We start from the raw sequence: 18,369 nt of genomic DNA, 5'->3' as shown, positions 1-18,369 counted from the left end.
ACAAGAGAGTGTAAAATCAGCAAAAAGGAAATATCATTCTGGGTTCATTGAGTCGTTGCGACGCGATTTGCTGTGAGCATACATTAAAAATATAGAAGCGTAAAAGCGTAAAAACGTTAAAACGTAAAAAAAAAAATAAGCGTAAGAAGTATAGAAACGTAGTAGAGAGGAAATTCCCAGCAAATCAATTTATATCTGACCACCATTCTTCCATCCAAGGACCCCTAGAAATGGCTCAGGGTAGGTAATTCAATTTATTAGAATGACGCGATTTCTCTCCCTCCTTTCGCCGGCCCCGGCACCTGGACCCAGCTCTCACTTGGGCTCAGAGATATTGCCCTGGACGAAGCGGCTCAAATAGGCGACCTTCTGACTCAACTCATTGATGCTGCTACCAACTGTAACATCAATGAGCGATAACTCTGTTCCGGCCTCTTTCGCTAGCCAGGTCCGGAATTCAATTGCAATCAGTGAATCAACTCCATTGGAAACAGTCGACTTGCCCGTGTCGATTTGATCAGCAGGAACATTTAGAAGTAAAGAGAGTTTGTTTAGAATGCCGTTCAGTGCTATTTCGGCTGCCTCCTCTCTGCTTCTTGCAGCCTCGAGTAGAGCGTCGACACGATAGGTATCTGTCGCTTCCGACCCTTGTTGTTGGAAACCACTTGTCTTCTGCAATATGGTGAATAAGGGGTAGTTGAAACATTCAGGCGGGGGGATTCCACGCTCTTGGGATGACTTCTTTGTGGCTAGGCCGAAGAGTACCTGGCATGTACTCTCGGTCATTTCATGTCGTGGGTCGATTAGATATTCCACGACTGCGTGAACTTCGTCTTCCCGAATGGGTATCATAGCCTTGGTCGCATTTCGAGCATACTGTTGATTTTCAGCAACGAAACCAACGGACAGCACCCCTCCGATGTCGAAGCTTGCTGCTCGTAGCCCGTTCGAAACGCGATGTTTGGCAAGAGCGTCCTGATATGTGTTACCTGCGGCATAGTTTGCCTGACTGCGGCCTCCCATAACCCCAGCAAGCGAGGAGAGCATGACGAAAAAGTCAAGGTCTTTGGGCAAAACATCATGGAGATTCTGGGAGCCTTGAGCTTTTGGTTTGATTGCCGCTGTCCAATCCGCATACGACAGGTTTTCAAAGAGTGAGTCCTACAATCCCGTTAGCGTTTATCTATTCATAGTCCCCTACTCTCTGCGGGTTGGATATCTCCTTTCAAAAGCGAAGAAATACTATTTGGATTACTCACCTTCAGGACCATTGAACCTTGGATACATCCTCTAATTGGGGGTAGTGTCTGGCAACACTCCTCAACAACCGATTGTAGTCGAGATACATCAGACACGTCGCACGTGAAGATTCGAATTTCGCACTCTTTCCCTTCCAGCTCGGAAACCATATCTTGAACTGGCTGCGTGATTTTTCCCGAACGGGACAAGAATATCAAATGCCTCGCGCCGCGACTCACCATCCACCGCGCCAAGCTTCTCCCAAGCCCTCCAAGACCCCCAGCGAGTATATAAGACGCATTAGCCTCAAATGTATAGGGAGTTTTGACCTCAGGGATAACGGGGACAATGTCCTTTTCGTTAGGTGCGAACACTATTTTGCCAATATTCTTGCCGGACTGCAACATGCGAAGGCCATCTTCAAGTTCAGAGTAACCCAGGGTTGTTAGTGGATAGGCCCCCTTGATTTTCTTGTCTTCCCACAGGCGTATGGTCGTTTTGAGAAGCTCTCGCACAACTTTTGGTCTGGACTCCGCAAGGGTAAGTAAATCCACTCCAGTAAACGAGATATTTTGAAGGAAGGGAGTCATATCCAGTTTTCCGCCGGCCTGCAAGTCTTTTTTCCCAATCTCAATAAATCGACCAAAGGGCGCAACACATTCAAAGGATTGCCGAAGAGACTCTTGAGAAAGCGAGTTGAGAACCAAATCAACACCGGAATTGTTAGTCATTCTCATGATTCCTTGAGCAAAGCTGGTGTCTCGGCTTGTGAAAATGTGATCTTCAAGGATGCTGTATTCCTTCTTGAGAAACTCCATCTTTTCAATGGTCGAGACAGTTGCGAAAACCTCAGCCCCAATGTACTGAGCGTATTGAATGGCAGCCTGGCCAACACCACCAGCTGCGGAGTGAATGAGAATCTTTTCTCCGGCAATAAGTCTACCTACATTTGTCAGACTGTAGATGACAGTAGCGTAAATAACTGGAAGGCCTGCAGCAACTTCGAAACTCATATTGTTCGGCATTCTGATAGCCAGCGATTCATTGACTCTGCCGTGGCTGTGGAATGTCCCCTTTTTTGGCGATTCGGTGAGGTAGACCACACGATCGCCGGCCTGCAAACGCCTAACACATGGCCCAACCCTGGTCACGATCCCGGCTGCCTCTCTCCCAACAACATCACCCACCCCTTCGCCCATTATACTTAAAAGGTCAACGAAGTTGAGCCCTACAGCGCGAACATCAATTTCAACGTCTGAGTCTCCTAGCGGCAAGGTAGAGGACGTGTCAGTCACCCATTGCAGTTTGTTGAGCACTCCCCGAGTGCCGTTCTGGAGTTTGACCGGACATCTTATGTTCTTCCACGGTACCATCTCGGGACTGAGAGTCGAAAATTGCGAACGCAAAAAACCGGTTGCCTTAGGATGGTTAAGGATGTGGTTAACGTAAATCAACCCATTCCGCAGAATATACTCGGCGTTTTGATGTTTCGTCTGTCCACTGGTGAATTGATATTGGAATATCTTCAACACCAAATCGACGACTGATCTAGAAGGGGAAGAACTGGAGTCACCGAGTCCGAGGGTAACAAAATTCGGGCTCTCCGCATCGTGTTCCCATCGAAGTGTGCGAATCATGCCGGTGCTCATGTTGAACGCCGGCTGGGCGGCCGGATCTCCCGTTATCCACAATAATCTTTTGCATGTTGAAAATAATTGCTGTAGGTTCTTGAAGTCGTCCTCAGAAATTTCAAGCAGCAGGGGGATTTCAAGTTCTAAAAGAGAGATGCAGATAACGTTGGATATATCTTTTCCCATGAACTCATGAAGCTGCATGACAGTGCAGCTCGTAACTCCAGCGTTTTGCGCAAGTTCAACTTTTAATTTGTGAATTAAATCGTGATCAACATCGGACGAAGGGGCAAGGATCACCACATCAGTTCCTGGCCTGCTATGGTCGGAAGAATCTGAGACAGCTGAGGAAATCATTGTGCTGAGCTTTACAAACTCAGGATATCGCGAATTGGGGATCTCAATTTCAACTCCCGAAAATCCCTTCTGACGAAGAAGGTCATTCCATTCTGGAAGTGTGATGAGAGGACACCATTTGCGATTGGGTTCATTGGACAACCACCAGCCAGAGAGAAGACCGAATATAAGTGAAGGCCACACAATGTCAGGCCTGACTACTTCATGGACCAAGATCTTGCCACCTGGCTTCAACAAACGTTGAGTATTTTCGAGAGACTTCCCTAGGTCTGGTGTAGCATGCAGCACGTTGTGCGCAATGACCAAGTCGTATTTTTTGGCAGTAAAGCCCTGGGTTGTTGGGTCGCGTTCAATATCTAATTTCTCAAATGTAAGGAGGTCTGTCCATTCGCTTAGATTTTCCTTTGCCTTGGAAAAGAAGCTAGGGGAAATATCAGTGAAGGTGTACTGGGCAACTGTATTTGTGCTATCTGTGCTTCCCTGCTCAGCCCTTGGCGCGAGAATATTCAAAAGAAGTCGAGCGAAGCTTCCGGTTCCGGCACCCACCTCTAGAATCTCAAGATCGCTGTAGTTTTCGCCGAGGAGGGATAAATATGCATCGACGTTCTCCGTGGCGTCGCCCTCATGCAACACCTCCTCATAATAGGAGGTCATGATGTCGTCTTGACCAAACATGATATACAGTGGATCTACTTCATTCCGCATAATCGCCGGAATCTGAGAACCTAATCGAATCATAAGTTCCCCATCCTTGTTCAACTTTTCGACCTCCTTGTAAAGCTCCTTTTTAAGGTTTGGATCCTCGGAATATTTTTTCCATGAGTCGAGTGGTGCATTCACCACTGAATTTGCTAGGACATTGTCCGCAATCCGATGCATCCATTCGTAATACTTTTGCAAATGACTTGTAGGAGGATTGACAGCTGTACCTTTAAGTTCGCTGAGGGCATCGGTAATCAGAAGCGACGATGCGAGCTGCAGCTTTTCAAATAAGTTTTGCTGCTCCTCGTACGACGCCGACGGGTCAACTGATACAGCCTGGTGGAATTCTGGAGACTCCAACATATCGATATCAAGCGTCCAGTCCATCGAGTAGCCGTGTTGTTGTGTGCCACTTAGCGAAGCGTCCTCATCCGACAAGGGTGTGAAGCGAACACCTGAGAGAGAGACCCGTGGCTGATCGTCGGATCCATCCGAACATTTGATGTCGAAACTATAGGAATCGTACGCTTCTAGAGACGCTTGTCCGTGACATCGAAAATTGGTTCCTGCTTGGGAATTGTTGTCCATGGAAATCCACGAGTCTTTGATGAAAGTCGGTACCATGGGTCGCTTCAAAACTGTCTGGCCGCCATGGTCACAGATGGCCACAAGCCCAGCAACAAACATGCTGTCTAACGTGACAGGATGAATGGTGTGAGACTGGAGATAACCCTTTGGCATTGTAGACGCCAATTCCGGGGTGGTAGCCGTGGCCGTTATGACACCTGGTTGTTGGTCGTTGGCTGTGATATCGGATAAGTTCTTAAAAATAGGGCCGTATTTTAGGCCGACAGTCTCGAAGTTGTCGAAGAGCTTTCCAATGTCTAGCGGCGTCTGGCAACTCTGTGCGCCTTGTGCTATTTCATCTTTCCAAGCCTGGGTAACCGCTTCAGCCTCACGGCCATTGTCGATTGGATCCGGAGAGGCTACGTATTGGACGGAAAAATAGCCTGAACAATGTTCTATCCAATCGTCATGGGCCGAGATGTAAGAGGACACCTGGAACCACTTCCACACGGTAGACTCCCAATTGTTCGATTCGTTCACGGGGTGAATGGATAAGGACACCTCCACGCCCTCTCTTGTATCTGGAACCACAAGAGCAGATTTTATGGACACATTCCTCAACCTTATTCCAGTTAGTTTGACTGCATCACCTGTGACTTGCCTTACCGCCTCAGTCACCATTGTCAAATATGCAGCTGCAGGAAGAACGCAACGTCCAGTGACCTAGAGAGACTAGATTAGCAACACACTAAAATATAGGTATTTCATTGACGGCTAGATCGTGTAACGTACCATGTGCTCTTTTAGCCAAGGATTTTCATAAGTTCTGAGGAAATGGCGCCATTTGCGATTCTGTCTGTTCCAGTCCTGGACGGGCGCACCAAAAAGTTGATGCCGTGGGAATTCTCGGAAACGTATCTTTTTGCTCAGTCTACTTTCGTAGTAACCTTTTTCGTCATGGTTGAAGGAGTATGGAGGAAGGCTGACAAGCAACTGTGGGCTCCGCTCATTTTCCTTTTGTCCCATGAAACCATGATTGACTTCATAAATATTGACTGGGGCTGCTTTGCCAATTAGGCTTCCGATAGCACCCATCATGGTACGGATACTAGGGTCTTGACGATTAAGGAGAGATGTGTACGAAACTGGAGGTGGGGAGGGAGTGGCAGCGATGGTCTGCTTGATCGCACTTTGCAATGCAGAGTGTGGACCTACTTCAATTATTTCATCTATCCAAGGTTGGTCGAATTGACGGGGTTCGATATCGCTATCATTTGGGTGGAAGAGCATAGCAAGTAAACCATCAGTGAAACGGACTGGCGAAACCATATTATCAGCCCAATAAGAGGTTGCAAGCTCAACTTCTTCGATCCTCTTCCCTGAAATTGTGGAGAACATCTGGATGCTGCGATTGCAATCGAGGAATTGTCCGGGAGGGGGGAAACCCATCAGTTCCAGATATTCTTCAGCAAGTTGCTGCATATGGGATGAGTGGTAGGCATTCTGGACTTTGAGCTTGCGTGCGAAAATGTCTTCCGCATCAAGCAACTCTTTCAGCGCGTCGATCATCACTTCGTCGCCAGAGACGGTATTGTTTCTCGGGCTATTGTAACACGCAACGACTAACTCCCCTTTGTGAGTCGCATGTACTTTGTCCATATTCACCTGTAACTTTTCCTGACTTAAACCAACGGCAATCATAGCACCTTTAACACCTTGTTGCTTTGCAGAGACAAAGCCGCGGTAGTAGGCAGCTCCCCACGCAGACTCCCTAGATATTTTACCAGCGCAATAAGCCGCAGCGATTTCACCCGAGGAATGGCCAACAACACGAGCTGGATAAATGTTCCAAGAAGCTAGAAGGTCTACAAGAGCAACTTGGATAGAGGTCGACGCAGGGTGGGCAATGGCAGGAGTATGAATTTTTGAACTGTCGTTGTCTCGAATAATTTCATCTGGTGCACAAATTAACAGAAGACTATATTATCATAGGTACAGCAACACTTACCTATTAGAGAGAATGGGCTCCCGAGAGTGTTCATATACTGGGTCGCATCCTCCAGACTCTTTCGAAAAACTGGGTATATCATGAACTGCTTTCCCATTCCATGATACTGGGCGCCCTGGCCAGTGAAAACGAACCCAATTCTAGGCGGACGATCAGTATTTGAGGGTTTGGATGGAGCCTTAACAGTAGATAAACTTTCTTCTAGCTCCGTAATCGAGTCTGCAACGACATAACTTTTCCATCGGAAATCTGATCTCTTTTGGGACAATGTATATGCAAGATCACTGAGAAACTCTGCATCCTCCGATTGCAAGGAGATCTTAGTTGCAAGGTGATTTCTCAAATCCGACGCAACTCTCTGTACACCATCCCTATCAAATGCGGACAAGACAAATAGTTGGGAAGTTTTCGTCTCGCGGCTTGACAAGGTTTCGGGCACGGCAGGGGAGCCATTCACAGCCTTCGCGTTCGTGACATCAGCAGCTCCATTCTTTTCAACTGCCCCATCCATGGCCTCACCGCTAGCATCAGTCTCGATTCCATTGGCCCCATTCGTAGCTTTTTTAACGGCAGCATCCATGGTCTCAGTAATGGCATCAGTTTCAGACTTTCCATTGACCCCATTCGTAGACTTTTCAACGGGCCCATCCATGGCCCCATTACTGGCATCAGTCGCAGACTCCCCATTGGTTCCGTTCGTGGCTGCACAATCGGCGACATTCGCAGACTCGCCATTGAATCCATTCGAGATTTCACCATTTGTTCCATTCACATTGTTCTCCGTGACAGCAATGGCCTCTCTATGAGTTAGCTTCACATTTCCGTTGGCAGGGACCCCTGGTTCCTGATAAATATTATTCAGTGAGGTGACAAGCTGATTGATTTCTGCCTTAGTTGGCACCCGTGTACGAGTCCTATGGACCCCGTTCAGGCCTTGTTCGTGCAAGAAGTGGTATGCGTCATCCAAAATGCAGTGTGCATTAGTTCCACCAAAGCCAAAAGAGTTCACAGAGATGCGACGGGCACCTTGTTTGGGCCAAGGTATGCATTCTGTAGGAAACTCGAGATTCCACTCATCCTTTGGGATCTTTGGATTGACTTTCTCAAAGTTGGTATTTGGAGTGATGATGCCGGCTTCCAAAATCATAACTGATTTAATGACACCCGCAATTCCCGCACCGCCTTCAAGATGTCCAATACTCGCCTTCAACGCGCCAACATATAGAGGTTCTTTGCGGTGTTCCGATCCAAACGCACTAGTAATGGCTCTTGTCTCAATGGGGTCTCCCACGGGTGTGCCAGTTCCGTGTGCTTCAACAAACATTGTGTCCCTGGGGTCCAATTTCGCATTGCTATAGAGTTGGCGAATTAGTGTTTCTTGTGCCTGAGCGCTTGGAAGGGCAATGCCTGGTGTTCGGCCGTCCTGGTTCACGAGGGTTCCGCGAATGACCGCTCGTATAGTGTTTCCGTCTTTAAGTGCATCTGATAGCCTCTTGACTATGATAGTTCCCACGCCTTCTCCACGAGCATACCCTTCGGCTCTGTGATCGAATGTGAAACATTTGCCTGATGGGCCAAGAACACCAGAATGGCTAAATGCGATAATATCTCCAACGTGGCTAATGACACTTCCGCCGGTCACAACAGCCTAGAGAAGACTCTTAGTATAACTCACTCAAGATAAAGAGAATAGACGAGTTGAGAGATTGAGTGGGTTACCATTTCACTGTCGCCAGACTTTAAACTCTGTGCAGCTAAGTGAAGGGAAACAAGCCCACTGGAGCATGCAGTATCAACCGTAACGCTGGGTCCGTGAAAATCATAAAACCAGCTGACCCGGTTTGAAATGATGGACTGCTCTGAGCCAGTCGACTTGTGTTTTAAGGACGTTTCAACATCCGTATTTAGAAGATTCCTGTGGTCATGGTTAAAGCCAGCAGCAAAAACAGCAGTCTTGGAGGATATCGCCTTTTCCATGGGAATTCCAGCTAGGGAGTTCAAGCAAGTTAGAAAATTTCTTTTAAATTTAGAAATGGCATCTGACGAGAGGTCTACTATCATATCTTACCGTTCTCAAGAGCGTGATATACATTTTCCATCACAAGTCGTTGTTGAGGATCCAAAGTCAGGACTTCGGTCTGGCTGATCCGGAAGAATCCTGCATCAAATCCCAATGGGTCCTCCGACAGGAAGTGGCCACCCTTGACATGAAACTGCAGAGAATAGTTAGCATAATATCCATTTGACTGATGACAAGCTTTATCTTGATATCATATGAATGAATGAAAACGAACCGTTCCGCCATGATCATGATCTGGGTGATAATATGCGTCTGCATTGAATCGATCTTTTGGGGCTGGAGTGGTTGATTGACGCCCTCTTAGCAAAAATTCCCAAAACTTTTCTGGAGAGCTCGCTTCCTGCGCGTAACGGGCTGAAAATCCGATTATGGCCAATGGGGTCATATTATGATCACCCATGACTAGCATAAACGCTCTAAAAATGGAAAGAAGGCGAAGCTTAAGGGTGGTTTAGCTTTGGGACGGATGCCCTGTGCTTTGAAACGATGATACTCTAGATCCCTGGTCTTGTCAAGAATAGTGGGGAATTTACACCCCCTATCCGGGAGATAGCTAATAATGGCCTCGATAAAACATTCTCCTCCCACGGGTGTCTCGTCCATTTATATATCCACGACATCTGAACCCAGCACCGATCTGAATCTTGCTTTTCCCGCGCTTCCCCTCCCCTACCCCTCCCCTACCCCTCTCACCCTCCGCTCATCAGAGAGCCTTGCATAAGCCTTGTCCATCATTATCACCCCCAAAAATCAATCAGTTCAGGCCACGTATTGTCCATTCTTGATTTTTAATGGACGATGAGGGATCGTTGGGAACTTGGCCAGTCGTAACTTGATGGATGCGGGGCAACGATGGAGACCAAGAGTTCTATGAGCGCAAAGCGCTCTAAAGGGAAATCTCCCCAGCGGATGACAGTGTAAAACCCGCGAACTTGCAGTTGTATCGGGGAATGCTTCGTCAAGGTTGCAATGTTGGAGCCACGTCACTTTCACAAGGGGCTTTTGTAGCAAAAGAGCTGTGTTTTGGATTGACTAAACTCAGCTAAGGAAGACTAAAGCGTGGACTTGAGGGACAAACTGCCATGGAGCTCAACTGTGGAGCTCCATATAAGTCTGCGGGACTCGCGGCATGCACCAACAACGGCTTCGGGCCGAAAGTAACGCCGCATAAGCTGCAAACCCACTTAGTACGAAGTAAGAATTCCTGCACATCTGAACAAACTTGGCCAGAGACCCTTCTGTATCAATACGGACGAGGCAGATTGCCTCTCAGCCATTTTCAGTTCCTGACGATATCGCGGGAGGAGTGGAAAATGGATGTCCGTGGTGTAGTTGTAACCTTGAGATATCCTTCAAGCAATCCAAAGTGACAACGGTTTCAGCTTCGGCGTTAACCGCCCGAGTCAGAATATTTTGATAATACAGCGTGGAATGTTTTCTGGGTTCAATATCCCATGGGAGGTGGACCCATACAGTAGCTGCATGCAATATGCTCCATGGGCAAGGGTGCAATGATTAATTTTTCCAGTCGCAACTTGCAGTAGTGCGTATGTCGTTTAGGGAGTCAACTGGGCCAATGGTGAGCGCAACCTGGGGTCCGCGCTACAGGATAGCGCCAAAACCCGGACATGGTTCTGATGGCCGCATCTGCACCCACACGGTCCAACATCCTATCCGATGCCTTGTTGAGGGTTGTGGGTGAGCGCAAGAACCATGGGCCTAATACATGTTTGATTCTCGGCCGGCCGGATTAACCTTCGTTGCGGCAGGGGATAAGGTGATGGGGCTCAAAATCGGACACATGGCTGAACCATCTTTTGATCTCCTCTGTGCAACCAAGCAAGCATTATCCTTGAATGCTTCCAAGTGGTTCAATTTTCCTGTGTATTGTCAACTTCGGGCTTTATACACATGATCTGTCATTGCTTTTTATGGAATGGATATCGTGCTTTTTCTGAATTATTATTTTTCGCAACTGAATGAACAAGAACAGCAAAAAAAGGCCAATGAACGCGCGGAAGAGGTGGAAACGAAGCTGGTGTGGAAATCCGGATCCCGCAGAGAACTTGGTCTGTGCCAGTGGGCTGGTTATTGGCCAACGGACTGGTTCTGATGGTCGAAATTCCTTCCTAGAAGTGTCTAGCAAAACTGCAACATCATGGTTTGACTTTTTGAGGGTTGGGCGCAGGCGGCCATGGCTCCTGGACTGTTCACCCCGGATGTCATGGCACTGATAATATTATTTGCAGGGTCTGACAGAGTAACTTCACGCAAACCGGAATTTGAAAGCCTGGGAGCTGCCTGACATGCACAGCCAGGCCAGCCTGGAGCCAGAGGAGAGCCCATAACCGCAAACAGGTCCAGAAAGGGCCTAGCGAACGCCAGCAAATTAAAAATAATCAGTCCAAGCCTGCAAGACCTGTCCCATGGGCCATGGGCCGTGGCATCCTCTCGGGCCATTCCCAGTCTCTGGGTAGTGTGGAGCGGCGTTGAGCCAATGGGATGGGCCCCAGTCTGGCCCGTGTCCAAGGATCAAAGAGGTAAGCAACATGCTCTGCTCCCTCTGTTGCTCGCTGAAGGCCAGGAAAACGTTGGGTTACCGAGTACCTAGAATCAGGTGGATCACGGATGCGACGCAATGCACCACCTCAACGGGGGACTGCTCTTGTCCAGCAGCGGATGGAGAGCTGGCTTGCCGATTCGTGCGTGGGCGTGCTTGTGTTGACTAATACCCAAGAGGGTTTACTGGCAGTCATAGCACCTCCACTTAAGTTCCCACTAGACTTTGCGACGCAGCCACCACGTCGTGAAGGATGCCCTGTTACCTTTGTCACGGATAATGTTGCAGCCAGGAAACTGTCAATTGCCACGGCTATTGTTTTCCATCACGCCGGAACTCGCTGATCTCTTCCCAAAAGTCCTGCTCCCAAGTGCCACCAGCCGTGAGCACAATATTAAAGTTGATCGTTTTGCTGGGTTTGCCGCGCCCTTCAAGCTCCACCGTCTTGCTTGGAGTCTTAGTTTTTATCGACGGCGCCTTCAGTCTCCTCTGAAATCCCTCGAAATCCATTGCCAGACCGCCTCCCCCGGGCCTCTGTGCTGTCGATTTCTCCGAAGGGAAATAATGAGCCACGATATGCTGTCACGTGCAACAGCCTTTCTGGCCTCTCCTTCGCTCTCTTTGTCCTTGGATGGGTGAACAGACCCAGTCCCCCGCCTCTAGCCCGTACCCAGCGTAGAATAGCCTGCAGAAGTGCGTGGCAATTTTATTCCGACTCTCCTATTCCTTACTAGTTAGTTCAATCGTGTTCCTGTAATTCTCCTGCCAGGAGCATGGGGAAACCACATCCTTGGTATCAACCACTCTCTCGGGAAAACACAAGCCAACCACCTCCTCACAACGCACTGAAACCCACGATTTAAATCTTGATATTTTAAATACACAGTCACCTGAATACTATCGTATCCGTCTTGAGTTGATGTTCGCATCCATGGATGAGGATGAAACATATTCCCTCACCTCCAGCATTCGCCATTACGAGTTAGTTGTCCCTACTCTACCCTTTAGCCACTGATTAGTTCCAATATTTGCAGCTAAACCTCTTATCCCCACGATTCTACAGATATTTTGGACATCGAAGATACCATGCCTACCATGCAGGTGAATACTTTATGCCGAACGACGAGGAAGAACAAGAGCGCTTGGATTTGATGCACCATTTGTTCCTGCTCAGTTATGATGGCGAACTCTACCGTGCCCCAATCCCAAAGACCGTTGGGCGCACTCTTGATATTGGATGTGGTACAGGAATTGTGAGTAGACATGATATATCCTTTATCGCCCTTCATCGATGTCTGGATTCGGGTAACAACTAATTCGTTTCATGACCTTGAAAATAGTGGGCGATAGATTTTGCCGATGCGCACCCCGCGGCCAAAGTTATCGGGTCTGATCTTTCTGCCATACAACCCGGCTATATCCCCGAAAATCTGCAGTTCGAAGTCGATGATGCCGAGGAGGATTGGCAGTACACCCAACCGTTTGACTTCATCCATATTCGGGGAATGGGCGGAGCGATAGCAAATTGGTCGCGGTTGTTAAAACAGGCATATGATAATTTGGCACCGGGGGGTTGGATAGAGCTGGCTGAATTCGATGCTTGGGCATCGACCGACGACAACAGCCTTCCCGAATCTTCTGCATATAATCAGTTCCAGACTCTCTTGGGAGAAGCGTCCGAATCATTCGGCAAACCGGTCAATGTCGCATGCAAGTTTAAGGAGTTTGTGCAAGAAGCGGGCTTCACGAACGTTGGGGAGGATAACCGGAAAATACCACTGTCGCCTTGGTCGTCAGACAAGAAATTGAAAAAACTCGGGAATTATATGCAGATGGCCATGTCGGAGTCTTTGGAGCCTTACGCCCTGGCTCTCTTTTCGAAGGTGTTGAACTGGGACAACATCATGATACAGGCCTTGCTTGCTGGGGCAAGAAACGATCTGAAGAATATGGACTACCATATGTACACCACAGTGTAAGGAGTAGTCTTTGCTAACATTGGAGAAAACAAGATTCAAAGGCTAACTATCAACTGCAGTCATCGCGTATTTGCTCAAAAGCCACTCTCTTGACGGGTTCTGGGCAGATATAAATGATCAATGATCCCATTAAAAATGCATGGTACAGCATTTGTAATATTCTTCTCGATATATCCAACAGACTCTTAATACCCCTTCGCATTCTTTTAAATTCTTATCGGTTTCTCTACGTTTGTCCTTATTGATTTTGATTTTCTCCTCCTGTTGGAGGGTCGGATCTGAAGCCGCTTGGGTATATTCTCGGTCATTAGCATAGCGCGTTATACGGTTCCATTTCATTTCGCAAATTTGAGAGAAAGGCTACTGTTCCTTTCGACCTTATTATTGTGGATTTTTTGCAGCAGCTGCTGCTACTGCTTTTATTGTGTCTTAGGGATCACTTCTGAAATATCTTTTTGAAAAAGACCCATTTCGGGATAATTTTCTCGGGCTCCGTTTTCCTTCATTTGATTTTTGATATATTCCACTTTCTCCTCTTGGCCGGTTTACTCCAAAATTGTACCTATGGACAGCAAATCCAAAACAACTGTCAGTCGCCATGTATTCATGCTGCCTTCGGGTGGGTAAATCTGTGAGGGGAATCTCTCATCAATCACGTGCTGCACCCCTTGGCTGACCTCACGATTGCAACCAGCTCTGGAGCGCAGGTTACGGAGTGTCCATGGATCAATTCCGTCATCTTACCGTATATGCGACTCAGATACTAAGACAAACCGATCCGGACTCAATGGTATTTCGGCCACCTCCTCATTTTCCATCACAAGTTGCCTTTTAGCTAAGTAAGAAAGAACAAGCCAGCTTCTCGAGTTGCATGTGGAGTGCCCCGCCGCGGACTACTCCAAAACCATCATGAATTCCCCAGGCGAGCTTGTCCCACAAACAGAATCTATCGCGGATGTCTACTCGACCGACCCAGCTGGTGGAGTTAGCATATCTTCCGACCAGAAACTCCGCTGGACCAATTTCATTGCCACGTTCAAGAAGCTCTACGGTGCCTCACCGGATTTCGTCGCGCGGAGCCCTGGCAGAGTCAACATCATCGGCGAACATATCGACTACTCGCTCTACGATGTCTTACCAACCGCCGTCAGTGTCGATGTCCTCATAGCTGTTAAAGTTCATCCAGCAGAGAAAACCCAAGAATCTTGGGCGAAAGTGGCTAATACCAACGGTGCAAAGTTCGCTAGTGGGCAATTCACTATCCCTAAGGATAAAGATGTTGAAATCGACAGCGCGAAACATGAGTGGATAAACTATTTCAAGGCTGGGCTGCGGGTGGCCTTGAAATTACTACGAGAAAAGAATCAAGTTGGGGACTTCACACCTGTTAGTTTTGAGGTGCTGGTGGATGGCAATGTGCCTCCTGGTGGAGGAATATCTAGTAGTGCCGCCTTCGTCTGTTCTAGCGCGCTGGCTGGAGTAAAGGCAAATGGCTATGATATTTCCAAGCAGGAGCTTCAAGATATAGCTATCGTTTCGGAGCGTGCTGTTGGAGTATATTCTGGAGGGTAAGCTTCCCGTAAATCGAAGCAGGCACCTTATAGCTGACCACGATCATAGAATGGATCAAGCGGCGTCCATATTTTCCCTCCGCGGCTATCTCCTCTACGTTCGCTTTTTTCCCTCCTTCCATTTCGAACACATTCCCGTTCCCAAAGCCCACCCAGAAATAACCTTCCTCATGGCCCAAAGCTTCGTCACATCTAACAAAGCCGAAACAGCACCACGACACTACAACTTGCGCGTCGCTGAATGTACTCTAGCGACCGTCGTCCTCGCTAAGATGCACAACCTCTTCCTCCCTAAGGACTGTAGCTCACTAGGCTACAGCCTGCGCAACTTCCACGAGGAACTCATGCGCAAGGAAGGCCGTCTTCAAGACCCGCTTGAATACCAACTCGACTCTATTATCATGGTTGCCGCGGATACGTTGACCAAGGAAGAAGGCTACACGCGTGAGGACGTTGCTGCATTGTTGGGCATATCCATCTCGGACCTCGAGAAACAATTCCTCTCTACTTTCCCTGTGCAAGCGGAACGCTTTCTTCTGCGTCAACGTGCGCTACATTGCTTTAAAGAAGCAAGGCGGGTTCTGGATTTCAAGTCATGTCTCTCTCGCTCCCAGAAGCAGGGCCATCTGGACGAGCATAATGTGAAGTACCTTGGCCAATTGCTGAATGAGTCGATGGCATCGTGCCGAGACCTGTATGACTGCACTTGCCCCGAGGTAGATGACATTTGCGAAATTGCTCTTCGGGCTGGTGCTCTAGGAAGTCGAGTGACGGGCGCAGGTTGGGGTGGATGTACGGTGCATATGGTCCCGCAGGAAAAGGTTGCTGACGTGACGGAGGCTTTGAAGAAAGAGTACTACTATAAGAAGTTTCCGGATATCAGCCAGGAAAAGTTGGAGGAAGCTATAGTTATTAGCAAGCCTTCGAACGGCACGTTTTTGTAAGTATACTCCCCTCACCCTCACTTCATTTTCCATTTAGTTGTGTTGTACGGGACAATTTGCTCACGGCGTGCCATCCCTAACTTTTTTTTCTTCCATGGATATTAGGATCTCCGGCGCCGCTATCTCGGAGAGTGCCTAGAAGTTTCTGCTTTTGCTGCGTATACGGGAACAGCTATCAAGGAGGCTTTGGATGCCCTGCGCTATTGACTGGCCTTATGCGCTCAGTGTTATACATGTGTGGACTAATTTAAACAATATTTAAACCGATGGCTTGCATATATACGTCAAGGGTGACTCCGGATTGGAGCAAGGCCTTTTATTCAGCATTTGGCTGACGGTACGGACAAATAGGTTGTAACCATTATCTATATAACTAATGCATATAATAATATTGAACATATAATTGTATCACATATGCTGCTACGGTAGTTAAAGTTCCCAGACCGCTCGTAGAGAGAATAGTTACCGATAATTGACTTGGATAATTGAGTTGGAGATGTATGGATGTTGACGGCACCACCAAACCATTCCTCACCATGGAGGACGGGTTGTGGGATTGTTTTCAGCTCGAGACAGGGAGTCTTGATGGGTCTAGGCAGCGGACCCTTGGCAAACTAGCGGAAAAAGACGTGAAATACGCCCCTCGTTGTGGTGTTGTTTTATCAGGGTTCACGCAGGAGAGTGGCGGTGACGTTGTCAGGGAAATAAATCCGCCCACAAAAGGGCGAGCAAGTGACAGTTCGGACCGGAAAAAGGCCGCTTCTGTCGTGAGTTTCAACGTTCCTGGCTTGTCAGGGAGGATATAAAACCGGCCGTAGTGATTGGAGTATCCAAAAGGCATGTCATACCGTCTTTATGCACAACTCTAATAAGGTCACATACTTGATCCACGCCTTATATTTATAACCTGGGATTTATTACTCCGTCACATTGCCTAAGTTTTCTTCTGGAAAAAGGCGCTCAGCTTCTTCATCCCGGAGACATTCACCTTTTTCAAATCTCTCACCGCCCTCGATTCCCCCATCTTCTTCTTCCTCTCTTCTTCTTCCTTCTTTCGCTTTTTCTCCGCTTTTCTTTCCACTTCTTCATCATCCTCAACCCTCCGTTTGTGGGAAAAATCACCCATTGAACGAGACGCTACTGCTTTGGCGCGCATTTCCGCGACGAGTTTTAAATGTTGGGTAAGGGGAGAAAAATCTTTGGGGCTCGTTTCGGGATTGTTGAGAAGAGTTTCCACTCGGGACGAGAGGTGTTTAGGTAGGTATGACGATGCTAAAAAGGATATCGCCGTGCGGACTCGGAGTAAGTGGCGCACGTCGCAATTAGGCGGTGAGTCTTTTGTAGGGGGTGTGGTTGCAGTGTTTGGTGTAGAAACATCAGACGCAGTAAAAGAAGCCGACGGGTTTGCAGTTGGTGTAGTGGAACTCGATGACTGTAACTCGGACTTCTGTTGAGAAGTTTCAACGGGATTATTTGTATCATCGGTCGCGTCAGAGGGGTTTGGTGACGTTGAAGTTGTTGGAAGATCATCTCTTTTCACGCTGAGAACTGGGAGTTCTAATGCCCTCTGTATAAACCGCTCTTCCAAACTCTGAGGAAGTCCGCCCGCCGCCATCCGCTCAGCCTTGAAAATCAATTCCCTAAGCAATTTATCCTCATTGAGCCTGTACATTGTCTCCCCAGCTTCGACAGTGTCACATATAACCGTCATTCTCGCTTCCACCTTTTCTCTGAACTGTATTGACAAGATGTGTTTCAGGCGTTTTGAGGCCGTATCTTGGGAATCGAGCATATCATCCAGGGGCTGGAAGCGTTTCCGGGAGGTTGAATTTCCGCGAGCTGGCGCTAATATGGGCAGGAGGAAAAAGAGGATGTCCACCGGCGTTGCGACGAACAATTGCGACTGTTTAGCAATCGTCGCTTTCGTTGGTATTCGATTTTCAACCATTTGCGGAATGATTTCGGTGTTTTCTGTGCTAACGTCCCCGACCACCATATTGCTAGAATTATTTCGTACAACATGCTCTTGCTTATCAGCTACTAGACTCGTGGCGGACTTCGTCGTGGTGAATAGAGTGCTCCTTGGAGAAGTAGAGGATATAGCCGTAAACTCATATAGCCCTAGTTTGGGACAGAAATAATATCGACAAAGAGCACCGCTTCGAGGGTTCTCAAGTAAAATAAACCGAGCCTCTTCGGTCGCATCGCATGGTAGAATGAGTGCTTTGAGGGGTTTTGAAGGTTCTGGAAGAGCTGTTTTGCACGTCTCGGTGTTGGTTGAGCTTCTGGAGGGCAGCGATCTTGTTCTCATGGCGACGAAATCGTGATAATGTATCAATTAGTAATAACTCGACAAGGAGGGCTATACCCTATACTCAATCTTCATGTTTTTCTTCTTGAACACGGAGAAAATGCCGTGTTGTTCAGCAGAACAACTTGAAATTTTAAAATGGATGTTGATGACAGGCATCGGCGGCTACGGTTGACGCGTTGTGGCTGGGCGCGAAAGTGACACGAGAACTGGTTTGTGCACTTCAAAAAATATACAACTCGACTTAACCTGGCGACTGCATTGTTCAATTGGCAGTTGCATAGTTATTCAATATATGAATAATATCAGAACTAGCCGCCCTATTTTATGATTCACGTTTGCTACCGAGCATATGATTTATAGCACTTGGGGAGCGATTGTCGCATCGCCTTCAATTTCAATGGGATTTGCAATATGAAA

At 47.8% G+C, this 18,369-nt stretch overlaps 5 protein-coding genes across 5 annotated transcripts; 3 read left to right on the top strand and 2 right to left on the bottom strand.

The window, feature by feature from the left end:
• Window positions 1-262: 262 nt before the first annotated feature.
• HCBG_06854 (iterative type I polyketide synthase) lies at window positions 263-8,984 on the bottom strand (the record flags this gene model as incomplete). Its single annotated transcript, XM_045433903.1, has 7 exons — window positions 263-1,161; window positions 1,479-5,219; window positions 5,289-6,451; window positions 6,505-8,152; window positions 8,224-8,492; window positions 8,573-8,717; window positions 8,799-8,984. The coding sequence occupies 7 exons, from the start codon at window positions 8,982-8,984 to the stop codon at window positions 316-318; spliced, it is 7,998 nt and encodes a 2,665-aa protein (XP_045285384.1).
• Window positions 8,985-10,778: 1,794 nt separating this feature from the next.
• On the top strand, window positions 10,779-11,195 carry HCBG_06853 (uncharacterized protein; the record flags this gene model as incomplete). Its single annotated transcript, XM_045433902.1, has 2 exons — window positions 10,779-10,844; window positions 10,899-11,195. The coding sequence occupies 2 exons, from the start codon at window positions 10,779-10,781 to the stop codon at window positions 11,193-11,195; spliced, it is 363 nt and encodes a 120-aa protein (XP_045285383.1).
• Window positions 11,196-11,983: 788 nt separating this feature from the next.
• Window positions 11,984-13,721, top strand: HCBG_06852 (uncharacterized protein; the record flags this gene model as incomplete). Its single annotated transcript, XM_045433901.1, has 4 exons — window positions 11,984-12,125; window positions 12,208-12,397; window positions 12,485-13,119; window positions 13,183-13,721. 4 exons carry the CDS (start codon window positions 12,064-12,066, stop codon window positions 13,214-13,216), a joined length of 921 nt encoding a protein of 306 aa, XP_045285382.1.
• Window positions 13,722-13,880: 159 nt separating this feature from the next.
• Window positions 13,881-16,065, top strand: HCBG_06851 (galactokinase; the record flags this gene model as incomplete). The annotated part of the gene is made up of 3 exons (XM_045433900.1): window positions 13,881-14,691; window positions 14,744-15,634; window positions 15,744-16,065. 3 exons carry the CDS (start codon window positions 14,033-14,035, stop codon window positions 15,775-15,777), a joined length of 1,584 nt encoding a protein of 527 aa, XP_045285381.1.
• A 507-nt stretch (window positions 16,066-16,572) lies between these two features.
• HCBG_06850 (uncharacterized protein) lies at window positions 16,573-17,949 on the bottom strand (the record flags this gene model as incomplete). The annotated part of the gene is made up of 1 exon (XM_045433899.1): window positions 16,573-17,949. One exon carries the CDS (start codon window positions 17,947-17,949, stop codon window positions 16,573-16,575), a length of 1,377 nt encoding a protein of 458 aa, XP_045285380.1.
• Window positions 17,950-18,369: the final 420 nt, after the last annotated feature.

The sequence above is a fragment of the Histoplasma capsulatum genome, assembly GCF_000150115.1.
Source record: "Histoplasma capsulatum G186AR genomic scaffold supercont2.10, whole genome shotgun sequence".
In the NCBI taxonomy this organism is placed as follows: domain Eukaryota; kingdom Fungi; phylum Ascomycota; class Eurotiomycetes; order Onygenales; family Ajellomycetaceae; genus Histoplasma; species Histoplasma capsulatum.
The sequence above is the reverse complement of the archived record's forward strand: the minus strand, read 5'-3'. Positions and strand labels throughout refer to the sequence as shown.